The sequence below is a fragment of the Borostomias antarcticus genome (genome assembly GCF_949987555.1).
Source record: "Borostomias antarcticus genome assembly, contig: scaffold_352, whole genome shotgun sequence".
NCBI classification, from domain to species: domain Eukaryota; kingdom Metazoa; phylum Chordata; class Actinopteri; order Stomiiformes; family Stomiidae; genus Borostomias; species Borostomias antarcticus.
In genome coordinates, this window is record NW_028176309.1 from 10,001 (window position 1) to 27,500 (window position 17,500).

Here is a 17,500-nt window from a genome sequence, read left to right on the forward strand (position 1 = left end):
ATAGACATATATAGATATTTTATATACATATTTAAAGACATATTTATATAGATCATAGAAATAAGTGATGTTAATATGAAGTGGAAGGTGATTGGTTGATACGTGTGAAGTGGAAGGTGATTGGCTGATGCGTGTGAAGTGGAAGGTGATTGGCTGATGCGTGTGAAGTGGAAGGTGATTGGTTGATGCGTGTGAAGTGGAAGGTGATTGGTTGATACGTGTGAAGTGGAAGGTGATTGGTTGATGCGTGTGGAGTGGAAGGTGATTGGTTGATGCGTGTGAAGTGGAAGGTGATTGGTTGATGGTGAGGAGGTAGATGTTGGGGTTGTGCGCCCCCTGCTGGTAGATGTTGGGGGGGGTTGTGCGCCCCCTGCTGTCCCCCTAATGTCTTCCACTGTTCTCTCTGCTCCATGCTCCCCTCAGCTGACATCCCTCCCTCCCCAGGCAACATCCCCAGCTCGCACCCCCTGATGGTGCGCCACGCCGACCACGGCTCGCTCACGCTGGGCGGGGCCGGGACCGGCGGGCGCCTGGCGCAGGGGATGGGGCGGAGTCAGCGCACGCTGCGCCAGCTCACCGCCAACACCGGCCACACCATCCACGTGCACTACCCCGGGAACCGCCAGCCCAACCCCCCACTCATCCTTCAGAGGTGCGTGGGTGTGTGTGTGTGTGGTGGGGGGGGGGTTGTGTGTGGGGGTGTCCAGTTTGTGTGTACACTATTTGTGTCAGTCTGGTTTGTGTCTCCACCCTGTGTGTGTGTGTGTGTGTGTGTGATCTGTGATCTATGTAAAATGTGGACAGTGCATATTAATAAACAATTAAATAAATAAATGTAAATATGTCAGATTTAGCCATCGGGCTATTTTTTTTTATCTGTAATCCCTTGTCAGGTGGATTTGTGTTTTGGCGATTTGGATTCTGTGTGTTTGTTCAAAGATGTGTGTTAATAACTGTACCTATGTTCTCTCCCTCCATCTCTCTCTCTCTCTCTCCCTCCATCTCCTTCCATCTCTCCCTCCTCCATCTCTCTCTCTCTCCATCTCTCTCTCTGTCTCTCTCCCTCCCTCCTCCCCCCTCCTCCAGACTGCTGGGTCCCAGCGCGGCGGCGGACATCTTGCAGCTGTCCAGCTCGCTGCCCCTTCAGTCCCGCGGCCGCGCCCGTCTGCTGGTCGGCAACGAGGACGTCCACATCATCGCCCGCTCTGACGACGAGCTGCTCGACGACTTCTTCCACGAGCAGAGCAGCACGGGCGGACAAGCAGGTACGGAGGGGGAGGGGCCTGGCGTGGTCAGGTGGCCGGCGGGGTCTGAGATTCGTCACACGTGTTCCGGGTTCGGCGTGACGGCGTTGTGATTTTCCGCTACTTCCTGTTTCCAGGGACGCTGTCCTCCATCCCCACCGCCCTGACCAGGTGGACGGACGAGTGCAAGGTGCTGGACGCTGAGAGCATGCACGACTGTGTGGCAGGTGAGCTGGTCTCACACACACACACACACACACACACACACACACACACGTCTCACCCCCTATTGAGGGGCGACTGTGTCTCAGGAGGTAGAGCGGGTCGTCCAATGACCGTAGGGTCGGCGGTTCGAATCCCGCCTCCTCCTGTCCACATGTCGAAGTGTCCTTGGGCAAGACACTGAACCCTAGATTTCTCCCAGTGAGCAGGTTAGCACCTTGCATGGCAGCTGCCGCCATTGGTGTGTGAATGTGTGTGTGAATGGGTGAATGAGAGGCCTTCCTTGTAAAGCGCTTTGGATAAAAGTGCTATATAAGTGCCGTCCATTCACCATTTACCTGTCCACCCCCCCAGTGGTGAAGGTGCCCATCCTGCAGCACCTGGAGAGCCTGCGTGACGAGGAGCTGGAGGAGCGCCGGGAGAAGAGGAGGAGGCAGCTGGCGGAGGAGGAGGAGGCCAAGCAGAGCGAGAGGAGGGCGTCCGGGGGGGAGGAGGCCCGGGAGCAGAGCCTGCAGGTGAGGAGGGGGGGAGAGACGTCCGGGGGGGGGGGAGGCCAGGGAGCAGAGCCTGCAATTGGGGGGAGAGAGACCCAGAGATCCATCACACCTCCGGCCCTTAAGGAAGAAAACAGACTAGGAGTTTCATCAAACTAGGAGATCAGACTAGGAGAATTATCAAATTATTTTATCAGACTAGGAGAATTATCAAATTATTTTATCAGACTTGGAGAATTATCAAATTATTTTATCAGACTAGGAGAATTATCAAATTATTTTATCAGACTAGGAGAATTATCAAATTATTTTATCAGACTAGGAGAATTATCAAATTATTTTATCAGACTAGGAGAATTATCAAATTATTTTCAGACTAGGAGAATTATCAAAGCAGTCCCACTTTGGGTTTCCTGTGCCTCTGGTCTGTGTCTGATTGTGTGTTTGTGTGTCTGATTGTGTGTTTGTGTGTGTGTCTGATTGTGTGTTTGTGTGTGTTTGTGTTCAGGGTTCTGCACACGGGACCCTCAACGGAGCTGGAGAAAACACCGCCGGTACTGTCATCAACACCTTACCTGACACTTAACACACCTTACACACCTTACCTGACACTTAACACACCTTTCACACCTTACCTGACACTTAACACACCTTACACACCTTACCTGACACTTTACACACCTTACCTGACACTTAACACACCTTACACACCTTACCTGACACTTAACACACCTTACACACCTTACCTGACACTTAACACACCTTACACACCTTACCTGACACTTAACACACCTTACACACCTTACCTGACACTTAACACACCTTACACACCTTACCTGACACTTAACACACCTTACACACCTTACCTGACACTTAACACACCTTACACACCTTACCTGACACTTAACACACCTTACATACCTTACCTGACACTTAACACACCTTACACACCTTACCTGACACTTAACACACCTTACACACCTTACCTGACACTTAACACACCTTACACACCTTACCTGACACTTAACACACCTTACACACCTTACCTGACACTTAACACACCGTACACACCTTACCTGACACTTAACACACCTTACACACCTTACCTGACACTTAACACACCTTACACACCTTACCTGACACTTAACACACCTTACACACCTTACCTGACACTTAACACACCTTACACACCTTACCTGACACTTAACACACCTTACACACCTTACCTGACACTTAACACACCGTACACACCTTACCTGACACTTAAAACACCTTACACACCTTACCTGACACTTAACACACCTTACACACCTTACCTGACACTTAACACACCGTACACACCTTACCTGACACTTAACACACCGTACACACCTTACCTGACACTTAACACACCGTACACACCTTACCTGACACTTAACACACCTTACACACCTTACCTGACACTTAACACACCTTACACACCTTACCTGACACTTAACACACCTTACACACCTTACCTGACACTTAACACACCTTACACACCTTACCTGACACTTAACACACCTTACCTGACACTTAACACACCTTACACACCTTACCTGACACTTAACACACCTTACACACCTTACCTGACACTTAACACACCTTACACACCTTACCTGACACTTAACACACCTTACCTGACCCTTAACACACCGTACACACCTTACCTGACACTTAACACATCTAACACTAACACACCTTACCTGACACTTAACACATCTCACACTAAAACACCTTAACTGATACTAACACATATATAAATAACTAACACATATAAATAACATCTATCTTATCTAACACATGTATATAACACTAACACATATATAACATTATATCATATCGTTACACCACTGGATTCAAGTGTGAAACTGTTTGTCATGTTGTCAAGCGGAACTCGTTTAGTAGCCTCTGATGTTGGGCTGTGTTGAGGCTGATGGGAGAGGAGAGGCCGGCCTCTCTCCCAGACCCAGAGGCTCGGCGGTCTCCCAGGAGAAGCCCGTGAGGAGAGACCCGTGAGGAGAGAGCTGTGTGCTGTGGGATGAGGTAGTAGTTTGTATAGTTTTAGGATCACACCAGATCTGGGAGATAACTATACAGTCTACTGTCTTTCCCACGGCGACGCCATGACCACGCCCCCCACGCCATGGCCACGCCCACGCCATGACAACGCCCCGCTCGTCAGCCGTCTGCCACGGCGGCGTCTGCAGTTCTGCCTCGCTGCGGTGGCCGTCGGCTCGAACCCAAGATGAAAAATGTTGATTAGACCTGTGTTTTTGGTTACGTTTGCGTTTACAAATACAGCTGTAGTCAACTGTTTCTTTTAAGTGAGTAGATTTGTTCTTGTTGATGTGTGGTTTGTCTCGGAGTCAGCTGTGCGTGTTTGAAGTGCAGGAGAGAGGGAGAGGGTGCTGACATGGAAGTGTTGGGGTGAGGTAGTAAGAAGGTGCTGACATGGTAGTGTTGGGGTGAGGTAGTAAGTTGTGTTGTTGTTGGGGATCAGTATTGTTTACCCCCCTACTGGAGATAACTATACAACTTACTGCCTTCCTCAACGCTGCCCCCCCCAATCAATCAAATCTTTTATTTTACCAGATAGGCATCATTGAGATAAAAAAATGTCTTTTTCAAGAGCGATCTGGCCAAGAAGGCAGCAGAAACAGTTACTTTGTACTCATCACTTCCTTGTTGTGTGTCGTCCAATCAGAAGGCGAGCAGGCCCAGGCCGTTTCCTGTCTGGACCCCCCCAGGGTGTCGGAGGGCTTCCTCACCGCCCCGCCCTCGGGCGAGGTCACGCCCACCACCCCCACCCCCCACCAACAAGCCCTGGTCTCCCTGGAGACCGCCATCAGCCAGCAGGTCCACCAGCCAATCGCGGACCTGCTGCTGGGCGAGTCGCACGCCAATTCGCTGGCCGCACTGGCGGGGGCGGGGCTACCTCCCCTGGCGGCGGCTGATAGGCCGAACTGTGAAGCGGAGGCGTCCCAGATGGAAATGTCGCCGGCGCCCACTATTGGTGAGGGAGGAGGAGGAGGAGAAGGAGGAGGAGAAGGAGAAGGAGGAGCGATGGAAGGAGGCAGGGAAGGTAGACTAACTGACATCGATCATAATCTTTTACACAAGCTGTGTTGGGAATCGCTCCCTCACTCCCTCACTCCCTATTCCCTATATACGGTTCACCATGTAGTGAACTACCTAGGGAACGGAGAAAATGTAGGGTACATGCACTGTTCCCTGCAAATCAAGGGGAATTGTGGGTAATAAATAGTGGACTATATAGGGAACGAGAATTCGGACACTACAAACAAAATGGCTGACGCCCTATATAGTGCACTACATAGTGAATAGGGAGCGATTCCGAACACAGCTACAGACTGACCCACAGTAATGGCGCACCTCTGTACGGGCGGGGATGTTGTTGACCGAGCTGTTAGCCAACATCCGTCTTCTCTTTAAGGCCTGATTCATAGTCGACGTAAACAACGCAAGCTACGTTGTGAATGCAAGCTCCAACATGACTCGAGAGCCTGCGTTCTGTGTTTTGTTTTGTGGAAACGCAAGGAATTGCACTATTGCTTGCGTCAAGTGACAAATTTCGGCATGACACACGCAAGGACGCAACGGGATCTTGCGTGGCCTTGCGAAGCTTGCGTTGCTAGCGCTTATGTAGTTTGCGTCGACTATGAATCCGGCCTAAGACGATTAACGGGGTCGGCAGCGTGCGTCGCCGACCACATCGCTAGCCGTGATTGATCTCAGCTGCTCATGGGAGTTGTGATGCGTCGCGCGCTGACACGCCCCCTGTCCCCCCTCCCTCCCTCAGCATCCCTGAGTCCTGACATCGTGGAGACCTCGGAGCCCGCCGCCGTGGGCGTGTCCCAGCTGGAGGGCTCGCCGATGGACACCAGCAGCCCCGCCTCGGCCACACAGGAAGACCCCGCCCCCAACCCCGCCCAGACGGGTCACCTGTCCCAGGAGCTGTCTGGGGGGGCGGACGGGGGCTTGGCGGACAGGCAGACGGACGCAGAGACGGGGTGAGGGGCGCGCTGGGTAATTTGGGGAAGACGATGATGACTTCTGTTCGGCGTAACTCATGTGTGGCCGTTTGTTTACTTCCTCTCCAGCTCCACCTCTGTCTCCTCCCCCGGAGACACCATGCCCAGGAGTGACAGCGCCGACAGCCAATCACAAGCCATCCAGGAAGAGCCCCTCCCATCCACCAGCAACGAGGATGAGGACCCACTAGCGGGTAAGAACCTGAATCACCTCCGTCTCTCTCTCTTTCTTTCTCTCTCTCTCTCTCTTTCACTTTCTCTCCCCCTCTCTCTCTCCCCTCTCTCCTTTCTCTCTTCCTCTCTCCCTCCATCTCCCTCTCAAGCTTCTCTCTCTCTCTCTCTCAAGCTTCTCTCATTCACAGCTCTCTCTTGGTCTCTCTATCTTGGTCTCTCTCTCTTGGTCTCTCTCTCTTGGTCTCTCTCTCTTGGTCTCTCTCTCTTGGTCTCTCTCTCGGTCTCTCTCATGGTCTCTCTCATGGTCTCTCTCTCGGTCTCTCTCTCGGTCTCTCTCTCGGTCTCTCTCGGTCTCTCTCGGTCTCTCTCTCGGTCTCTCTCTCGGTCTCTCTCTCGGTCTCTCTCTCGGTCTCTCTCTCTTGGTCTCTCTCTCTTGGTCTCTCTCTCTTGGTCTCTCTCTCATGGTCTCTCTCTTGGTCTCTCTCATGGTCTCTCTCATGGTCTCTCTCTCCCAGGCATCAGTCTCCCCAAGGCTCTCATTCACAGCTCTCTCTTGGTCTCTCTCTTGGTCTCTCTCTTGGTCTCTCTCTTGGTCTCTCTCTCATGGTCTCTCTCTTGGTCTCTCTCTTGGTCTCTCTCTTGGTCTCTCTCTTGGTCTCTCTCATGGTCTCTCTCTCGGTCTCTCTCTCCCAGGCATCAGTCTCCCCGAGGGCGTGGACCCGTCCTTCCTGGCGGCGCTGCCTGAGGACATCCGTCGGGAGGTTCTTCAGAACCAGCTGGGCATCCGGCCCCCCTCCCGCCCCCCCGCCACCTCCGCCCTGCCCTCCACCACCACCCCCGTACTGGGGGGCGGCCCTGGGGTCACCGAGGTCAGCCCCGAGTTCCTGGCTGCGCTGCCGCCCGCCATCCAGGAGGAGGTGAGACCCGGAGGAGGAGGGAGGGAGGAGGAGGAGGAGGAGGAGGGAGGGAGGGGAGGGATGGTGGGACTAACTTTGACATCGAGGCCTGGGAGAGAGAGGAGAAGTAGAGGGAGAGAGAGGGGGAGAGGGGGAGGAGGAGGAGAAGAGGAGGGATGCTGGGAGAGGAGGAGGAGGAAGGAAGGGGAGGTTTAGAAACGCCTGGTTCCGAGGCTGGTTATTATAGAGAATGTAGATGCCTGGATCAGACTGATCTGAGATCTGTCTTCCTGTTTCACTTCCTGTGTTGGAGTGAGCCAGGGGGAATTTAGGCGGTGTGTCTGATTCACCAGGCCTGTAGATCAGTGAAGGGTTCAGCTCAGTCTAGACGGTCTCTCTCCAGACTCAGATATCACGTTGAGTCCCTGCGCTCTGCATAACTACAGAATAGAGTCTGAGCCACTTCACCGCCCAAGCTGGTGTTGTAGTATTTAGTTGAGTTCTAGATGGTTCTGTTCATCTCCTAGTACTTAGCTAGTTCTGTTCATCTAGTATTAGTTGGGTTCTAGGTGGTTCTGTTCATCTCTTAGTATTAGTTGAGTTCTAGGTGGTTCTCATAGCGGTCCATCTCACCCCCCCAGGTCCTGGCCCAGCAGCGAGCTGAGCAGCAGCGTCGGGAGCTATCCCAGCAGCCCCCCACCAGCGACACGCCCCTCGACCCCGTGACCTTCATCCAGACGCTCCCCTCCGAGCTGCGCCGCAGCGTCCTGGAGGACATGGAGGACAGCGTTCTGGCCGTCATGCCCCCAGACATCGCCGCCGAGGCCGCCGCCCTGCGCCGCGAGCAGGAGGCGCGCCAGAGGCAGCTGATGCACGAGCGGCTGTTCGGCCACAGCTCGTCCTCGGCGCTGTCCGCCATCTTGCGCTCGCCGGCGTTCACCAGCCGGCTGGGCGGCAACCGGGGCGTCCAATACACGCGCCTGGCCGTGCAGAGGGGCGGGACCTTCCAGATGGGTGGCGGGGCCAACCACAGCAGGTGAGGGAGGAGCTCAGGGGAGTGTGTGTGTGTGTGTGTACAGAGCATTTTGATAGTAGGTTTTGTTCAATGGGATAGATTAGTTGTGTGTACCTGTGTGTGCATACTTTTCTTTTCTTTTTGTTATATTTTCTTTTCAAAGTTTTGTTTCAGAGGACATATTTCACGTCACTGTGTGCATTCTAGTGTGTGTGTGTGTGTGTGTGTGTGTACGCAGAGAATTTTGATATTAGGTTTTGTTCAATAGGATGGATTAGTTGTGTCCCTGTGTGTGCATTCATCAAATATTTTATTTTCAAAGTTGTGTTGTTTCAAATGACATATTTCACATCACTGTGTGTATTCTAACGTGTGTGTGTGTGTGTCCCTGTGTGTGTGTGTGTGTGCGTGTCCCTGTGTGTCCCCAGGCCCTCCAGCTCCAGCGTGGACTCCCTGCTCCGCCTGCGTGGTCGTCTCCTGCTGGACCACGAGGCCCTGTCCTGTCTCCTCGTCCTTCTCTTCGTGGACGAGCCCAAGCTGAACACCAGCCGTCTCCACCGCGTCCTCCGCAACCTGTGCTACCACTCCCAGACCCGCGGCTGGGTCATCCGCAGCCTGCTGTCCATCCTGCAGCGCAGCAGCGAGAGCGAGGTCTGCGTGGAGACGACCCGCCTCGACGACGCCCGCGGGAAGAGGGCCGCCGCCGCCCAGGGGGGAGGAGGCGGGGCTAAAGGCTCGAGCTCCGCCGCCTCCCTGTCCTCGTCGTCCTCGGCCTCGTCTCTGGAGCTGCTCAACAGGGTGGAGTCTCGTAGCTCCTCCCAGCTCTCCTGGCTGTCCGTGTCCATGGACGCGGCGCTGGGGTGCCGGACGAACATTTTCCAGATCCAGCGGGCGTCCGGGAGGAAGCACGCCGACCGGCACGCCGCCGGGGGCGGAGCCTCGGGGCCGGGCACGCTGGGGGGAGCGATCTCGGCCGGCGGGGGCGGGGTCACGTGCTCCACGGGGGGCGGGTCCACGGTGCACATCCACCCTCAGGCGGCGCCGGTCGTCTGTCGGCACGTTCTGGACACGCTGATCCAGCTGGCGAAGGTGAGGGGGGTCCGCTAAAGACCACGGTTTAGATTAGGGACGCACATTTCAAGGAATTTCATTAATCGATAACTGTTAACCTTAACAAACGATAGTCGATTAATTGATAAGAACGTCCCGCTTTTTTGTATTTTGTTTTATATGACCTTTTGTGTCACACTTTGTCTTGATGCTTTTAATGTCTCATGTGAAGCACTTTGAATTACCTTGATGCTGAAATGCGCTGTACTAATAAACTAGCCTTGCCTTAACACCGTGTGTCTGTCCGTAACGCTGTGTGTCCTTAACGCTGTGTGTGCGTGTGTGTGTGTGTGTGTGTGTGTGTGTGTGTCTCCTCTCCTCTCCAGGTGTTTCCCAGCCACTTCACCCAGCAGCGCTGCAAGGACCTCCTGTCCTCCTCCTCCTCCGACCTGGACTCCCGTCTGTGTGCCGCGGTCTCGGGAGCAGGAGGGGGAGGAGGAGGAGGAGGCTCCAGGGGAGGCATCCAATCCCAGAACAACCCCGCCTCCAACGCCCCCGGCGCCGCCCCGTCGTCCGCCCAGAACTCCCTGAGCTCCTGCATGAACGCGGGCGCCGCCTCCAACGCCCAGTCCCTGGGCATCTCCACCGACTTCTGGGACCTGCTGGTGAAGCTGGACAACATGAACGTGAGCCGCAAAGGAAAGGCGTCCATGAAGACGGTGCCCCTAGGGGGCGCCGGCGAGGCGGAGGGCGCCCAGTTCAGTCTGGAGGCGTCGCCGCTGGGTCAGCTGATGAACATGCTGTCCCACCCGGTGATCCGGCGGAGTTCTCTGCTCACGGAGAAGCTGCTGCGCCTCCTGTCCCTAATCTCCATCGCGCTGCCCGACAACAAGGCCACCGAGGTGCCCGCCGGACACGCCGCGGCTCAGACCGCCGCCGCCGGCGTGGCCAACCCGGCCGCCACCAGCGTGGCGACCGCCCCGGTGCCGGCTGGCTCGGCCCAGACGTCGGTGGTGGTCCCGGGGGTGGTGTCGGTGGCGTCCAGCCAGGGCTCGTCCTCGGGGGCGGGGCTGCTGGGGTCACAGGCCGCCGCCTCCATGGCGGTGTCCATCCCAACCTCCACCGTGGTCGGCTCCGCAGGTCAGAACCGTTTTACACACTGAGTCTGTGGATGTGAGCTGAGCGGAATGGAAATACTTTAACCTCAAAGAGGATAATTAGATAATAATTAGATATAATTATTATAATTATACACCCGCTCATGAGTTGATGTAGTCGGTGTGTCTTCATGTTTATCCATATGGGCGGGGCGATATGACAGGAGAGGAGAGAGGGATGTAGTTCAGAGGAGAGAGGGTGGGTGATGTAGTTCAGAGGAGAGTGGGTGGGTGATGTAGTTCAGAGGAGAGTGTGGGTAATGTAGTTCAGAGGAGAGAGAGTGGGTAATGTAGTTCAGAGGAGAGAGGCTGATGTAGTTGTGTGTTTCTCTCAACAGGAAAGCAGAGAGGTCTCGTCAGCAGCGAGAGCGACTCCAAGCTGGCCTCCACAGGCCTCACCGAGAAACAACTACAGCTCTCCGTGGAGGTACCCCCCCCCACACACACACACACACACACACACCCCAACACACACAGTCCCTCACACTGGGTTTCCCCACCTGGCTATGCGTGGAAGGTATTAGAAACTCCAATTCCCAGGGTGCATTGCTAGCGCCTGCGTTGTCCCCGCCAGGTGCTGACGTCCCACTCGTGCTCGGAGGAGGGGCTGGAGGACGCGGCCAACATCCTGCTGCAGCTGTCCCGGGGGGACGGGGGGACGAGGGACACGGTCCTCAGACTGCTGCTCAGCGGGGCCAGAACCCTGGGATACACACTCTGCAAACAGATCGGTCAGCACACACACACACACACACACACACACTCACACACACACACACCTGGGATACACACTCTGCAAACAGATAGGTCAGCACGCACACACACACACACACACACACACACACACACACACACACACCCTGAACACACACACACACCTGGGATACACACTCTGCAAACAGATCGGTTAGAGCACACACACACACACACACCTGGGATACACACTCTGCAAACAGATAGGTCAGCACACACACACACACACACACACACCCTGAACACACACACACACACCTGGGATACACACACACACCTGGGATACACACTCTGCAAACAGATAGGTTAGAGCGCACACACACACACACACACACACACACACACACACACCTGGGATACACACACACACCTGGGATACACACTCTGCAAACAGATCGGTTAGAGCACACACACACACACACACACACACACACACCTGGGATACACACTCTGCAAACAGATCGGTTAGAGCACACACACACACACACACACACACCTGGGTTACACACTCTGCAAACAGATAGGTTAGTACACACACACACACACACACACACACACACACCTGGGATACACACTCTGCAAACAGATAGGTTAGTACACACACACACACACACACACACACACACACCTGGGATACACACTCTGCAAACAGATCGGTCAGCACACACACACACACACCTGGGATACACACTCTGCAAACAGATCGGTCAGCACACACACACACACACCTGGGATATACTCTCTGCAAACAGATCGGCTGTTTCTGTTAAGCCCTGTTGGGTGACATTCATATATACAACACACACACACACACACACACACACACACACACACCTGTTTCAGCTCTCCTAGGTCATGTCACATCTTACTCCATGCCTCCTCTCGGACTCCGCCCCCCTCCCCTCCTCCAGGCACGCTATTGGCCGAGCTGCGGGAGTACAACCTTGAGCAGCAGCGGCGAGCCCGGGCCGACGCCCAGTCCCCCGACGCCCCGCCCGACGACTCCGCCCTGTCCGCCCGGCTCAAGGGCAAGATGCCCAGCAGGTGAGCGGAGTGAGGAGCTGACGGCCGCCGGCCTGGCCACGCCCTCTCGCTGGCCACGCCCCCTCGCTGGCCACGCCCCCTCGTCGGCTCCCATGACGTCTATAGCCATGTTTCCATCCACACGTTTTATGCAAATTAAGTTATATCGAATTAAAAATGCCTTATGGAAACAGTAAAATTAGATTAAAAGTCATGAAAATCGACAACGTTTGTACTGTTGGATTTTCTCTTGTTTGATAAAAGTCTTTTGTGATAAATGCTTTATCCGATTTAAAGCTCTTAGATGGAAACGGCTTTATTCACATTCATATTTTTAGCGATCTTCACATAATTCGATTGACCAGTGGATGGAAACATGGCTCATATCAGCCCTCCCTGGTCTAGTGGTCTAGTGAAATCACTCACTTTACCTTGAGGCCAAACTCTCAGATAGTTGTTGACGTGATGTAGCGAGATGTCCTCTTCTGGATCGGGCTGAGGCACGTTCTCCTCCCCAGATTAAAATGTCAGAGTTGAAAGGTCATCAGGCTCCCTGCTCAGAACCAGCTTGACCTATTGAGCACCGACCTGACCTGACGGCTCTGATGAATAGGGCCGTGTGCGTGTGTGCGTGCGTGTGCGTGCGTGTGTGTGTGTGTGTGTGTGTGGAAGATGGCAACGTATGAGTGCATATGATAGTTAAGTGTGAGCAACGAGAGAGAGAGAGGTCCATGTAGCAGGTGTGTGTGTATTTGTGTGTTTGTGTGTGGAAGAGAGCAAGCTAGAAGTGCATATGATAATTATGAGTATGCATGAGGGCTGTGTATGCGTGCCAAGACAGGTGTGTGTGTGTGTGCGCATGCAGTCTTCCACCGCTCCGTGTCTCCATAGTAACTGTCCCGTGCTCGCCGCGCGTCCGTGCGCTGGCGGGGCCGCAGGTTCGAGGGCTCGGAGAGCGTGGTCATCGTGGCGGCCCAGAAGCGCCCGCTGGGGGGCCGGGAGCTGCAGCTGCCCTGCATGAGCTCCCTGACCTCCAAGACGTCCACGCAGAAGTTCTTCCTGCGCGTCCTGCAGGTCATCATCCAGCTACGCGAGGACACGCGCCGCGCCAACAAGAAGAACAAGACCCGGCTGGGTGAGGGGGCGCACACACACACAACACACACACACACACACACACACACACCACACACACACACACCACACACACCACACACACACACACACACACACACACACACACACACACACACACACACACACACACCACACACACCACACACACCACACACACACAACACACCACACACACACACACAACAAGAAGAACAAGACCAGGCTGGGTGAGGGGGCACACACACACACACACACACACACAACAAGAAGAACAAGACCAGGCTGGGTGAGGGGGCACACACACACACACACACACACAACAAGAAGAACAAGACCAGGCTGGGTGAGGGGGCACACACACACACACACACACACACACAACAAGAAGAACAAGACCAGGCTGGGTGAGGGGGCACACACACACACACACACACACACAACAAGAAGAAGAACAAGACCAGGCTGGGTGAGGGGGCACACACACACACACACACACACAACAAGAAGAACAAGACCAGGCTGGGTGAGGGGGCACACACACACACACACACACACAACAAGAAGAACAAGACCAGGCTGGGTGAGGGGGCACACACACACACACACACACACAACAAGAAGAACAAGACCAGGCTGGGTGAGGGGGCACACACACACACACACACACACAACAAGAAGAACAAGACCAGGCTGGGTGAGGGGGCACACACACACACACACACACACACAACAAGAAGAACAAGACCAGGCTGGGTGAGGGGGCACACACACACACACACACACACAACAAGAAGAACAAGACCAGGCTGGGTGAGGGGGCGCGCGCACACACACACACACAGACATTCACACACACACACTCACTCACGCACAGACACATTCACACACACGCAGACACTCGGCAACACACATCCTCTTCCCAGTCACACAGCAACCTGCCCCTCCATGAAGAAAATAATAAACAGGATGTCCTAGAGAAGTAGAGACCTCCCTGAATGTCCCCCACCAGAGACACCAGCTCGTCCTGAATGTCCCCCACCAGAGACACCAGCACGTCCTCGCCCTCAGGACATGCTTGTATTGAGGACACTCTCAGTGAGCTGTCTCAATCAATCAATCAAAGCTTTATTTGTATAGCACATTTCATACCCAGAGGCAACACAATGCGCTTTACAGAGAACAAGGGAGGTGGGCATACGACCCACCTCTACATATTCCAGAGGGAAGCAAAAAACAGTAATCACCCGGGGGTCAGATAAGTGAGCTGTAAAAACTCTTCCCTGAGCCCTCTCAACAAGGCGATCGAGTCTCAACGTCTTTTAGGACATCATGTTTATTATTTTCTTCATTTCTAAGCGGCTGATTCTCCAGATGGACCAGTAAACATCCCACCGACTTGGATCTGTCCTTGTACCGTCATCGTTGTTGTTGTTGTTGTTGTTGACCAGCTCTTCCCCCCTCCCAGGATCCACCAGTCTGGGCTCCGCCAGCAGCATCCAGGCCGCCGTGCGTCAGTTGGAGGCCGAGGCCGACGCCATCATCCAGATGGTGAGAGAGGGGCAGCGAGCGCGCCGGCTCCAGCAGGCTCCGCCCCCCACGGCCGGAGCCCCGCCCCACGCCCCCGCTGCCCCCCCGCCCGGCACGCCCGGCGCCGCCGCAGCTGCTGCCACGGTTAGCATGATGACGGCCGTACTGACCGCTGAGACACACGCTGCTCACACACACACACACACACACACACGCGGCTGCTCACACACACACACACACACACACACTGCTACTCACACACACGGCTACTCATACACACACGGCTACTCACACACACACACACGGCTACTTACACACACACGGCTACTCACACACACACAGGCTACTCACACACACACACAGGCTACTCACACACACACACAGGCTACTCACACACACACACAGGCTACTCACACACACACACAGGCTACTCACTACTAACACCACTGACACACTGGCTTCTCATTGTCTAAATACTGACAGCTGACAGCATGGACACATGCAATCACTCACCATTACCACCAGCAGTTTGCCAACAACACACACACACACACACGCACACGCGGTCGATCCATACTCGCTGACGTGATGAATGGGCTGATGATGGATCGTTGTGTTCCTGTGTTGGAGCGCTGTGCTCTGGTGTGTGTGTGTGTGTGTGTGTGTGTGGAGCTGTCAGTCTGTCTCGGTGTGTGTGTGCTGCCTGCTCCTGCTGTGTGTGATGACCATGGCTGTGTTGGCTGCTGTCATGGCTTCCTGCTTTTGCCCCCCCCCCCCCCCCTCCTCTCACCCCCCCCCCCCCAGACCCCCTCGGTGGTGTTTGGGAACGTCCTGTCTGTCGCATGACGCTCACTCTCCAGTGGTTCACTGTGAAAGAGAGTCAAGTTCTGTTGATGACGATCTCTCTCTCTCATTCTCTCCCTCTTACATTTCAACCCTTTCTTCTCTTCTTCCACTGTTCTCTCTCTCCTCCTCCCTCTCTCTCTCCTCCGCCCTGTCTCTCTCATCCTTCCTCCCTCTCTCCTCCTCTCTCTCTCTCTCTCTCCTCCTCTCTCTCTCTCTCTCCTCCTCTCTCTCTCTCCTCCTCCCTCTCTCTCTCCTCCCTCTCTCTCTCTCCTCTCCCTCTCTCTCTCCTCCCTCTCTCTCTCTCTCCTCTCCCTCTCTCTCCTCTCCCTCTCTCTCTCTCTCTCTCTCTCTCTCTCTCTCTCCTCCTCCCTCTCTCTCTCTCCCTCTCTCTCTCTCTCTCTCTCTCTCTCTCTCTCTCCTCCTCCCTCTCTCTCTCCTCCGCCCTGTCTCTCTCATCCTTCCTCCCTCTCCTCCTCCCTCTCTCTCTCCTCCCTCCCTCTCTCTCTCTCTCTCCTCCTCTCTCTCTCTCCTCCTCCCTCTCTCTCCTCCCTCTCTCTCTCTCTCCTCCTCCCTCTCTCTCTCCTCCCTCTCTCTCTCTCCTCTCCCTCTCTCTCCTCTCCCTCTCTCTCTCTCTCTCTCCCCCCCCCCTCTCTCTCTCTCTCTCTCTCTCTCTCTCTCCCTCCCCCCCCTCTCTCTCTCTCTCCCCCTCTCTCTCTCTCTCTCTCTCTCTCTCTCTCTCTCTCCCTCCCCCTCTCTCTCTCTCTCCCCCCCCCTCTCTCTCTCTCTCTCTCTCTCTCTCTCCCCCCCCTCTCTCTCTCTCTCTCTCTCTCTCTCTCTCTCTCTCTCTCCCCCCCCTCTCTCTCTCCTCTCCCTCTCTCTCCTCTCCCTCTCTCTCTCTCTCTCTCTCTCTCCCCCCCCCCTCTCTCTCTCCTCTCTCTCTCTCTCTCTCTCTCTCTCTCTCTCTCTCCCTCTCCCTCTCCCTCTCCCTCTCCCTCTCCCTCTCCCTCTCCCTCTCCCTCTCCCTCTCTCTCTCTCTCTCTCTCTCTCTCTCTCTCTCTCTCTCAGTCGGAGGTGCAGTCAGTGTCTGAGCCCCAGGCGTCCCAGAGAGACGACTCCCCCATGGACGTGGACCAGCCCTCCCCCCTGGACCAGGACCCTGCACCCCTGGGTCAGACTGACCCCTCACACACACGACAGAGAATACACACACACGACACAGATAACTCTACCTGCCTTATGATACCACACACACGCGCACATACTCTCACTCACACACACACTCACTCTCACACACACACACTCACACACACATGCACACACGACACAGAGAACTCTACCTGCATTATCATACCACACACACGCTCTCACACTTACTCACACACACACATACACTCACTCACAAACTCTCTCTCTCTCTCTCTCTCTCTCTCTCTCTCACACACACACAATGCAGAGAACGCTACCTGCATTGTCATCATACCACACACACACACACAACGTTACACTTTGTTAACACACACATGCTCTGAGGATGTTAATCTAAATTGCTGTTTGGCCGTGCAGATGAAGAGGGCAACAGCCAATCAGAGAGCGAGGAGAGGCTGCCGGACCTCCCCCTGCTCAGCGAACAGCTGCTATTGGACGAGCTGTGGGACATGCTGGGAGAGTGCCTGAAGGAGCTGGAGGAGTCACATGACCAGCACGCCGTTCTGGGTAGGGCTCCACGCCGTGATGTCACTCATGATGATGATGCAGAAGCCACGCTTTGTGATTTGATTTTGATTTAGATTTTGATTCTGACCTGCGATAAAAAGAACTAAATGTTCTATAGAGGAACCAATCACAACCAGTATTACACACTTATTCAACCAGCATATCCAAGCAGGCTTCTCATATCTCTTTCTCTCTCC

The 17,500-nt window shown here is 54.6% G+C and overlaps 1 protein-coding gene across 1 annotated transcript in view; it reads left to right on the forward strand.

Annotated features, from left to right (window-relative positions):
- Nucleotides 1-17,500, forward strand: part of huwe1 (HECT, UBA and WWE domain containing E3 ubiquitin protein ligase 1) — a 34,420-nt gene that overhangs the window by 9,994 nt on the left and 6,926 nt on the right. The window contains exons 19-37 of the mRNA XM_084462600.1: nt 424-652; nt 1,087-1,265; nt 1,382-1,471; nt 1,821-1,981; nt 2,469-2,514; nt 4,686-4,994; nt 5,802-6,012; nt 6,103-6,227; nt 6,901-7,124; nt 7,745-8,139; nt 8,547-9,207; nt 9,555-10,308; nt 10,664-10,752; nt 10,900-11,056; nt 11,990-12,121; nt 13,027-13,236; nt 14,683-14,888; nt 16,656-16,758; nt 17,154-17,303. Of these exons, the coding sequence (XP_084318726.1) occupies nt 424-652; nt 1,087-1,265; nt 1,382-1,471; nt 1,821-1,981; nt 2,469-2,514; nt 4,686-4,994; nt 5,802-6,012; nt 6,103-6,227; nt 6,901-7,124; nt 7,745-8,139; nt 8,547-9,207; nt 9,555-10,308; nt 10,664-10,752; nt 10,900-11,056; nt 11,990-12,121; nt 13,027-13,236; nt 14,683-14,888; nt 16,656-16,758; nt 17,154-17,303 (4,431 nt within the window). The remainder of the gene's footprint in view (nt 1-423; nt 653-1,086; nt 1,266-1,381; nt 1,472-1,820; nt 1,982-2,468; nt 2,515-4,685; nt 4,995-5,801; nt 6,013-6,102; nt 6,228-6,900; nt 7,125-7,744; nt 8,140-8,546; nt 9,208-9,554; nt 10,309-10,663; nt 10,753-10,899; nt 11,057-11,989; nt 12,122-13,026; nt 13,237-14,682; nt 14,889-16,655; nt 16,759-17,153; nt 17,304-17,500) is intronic.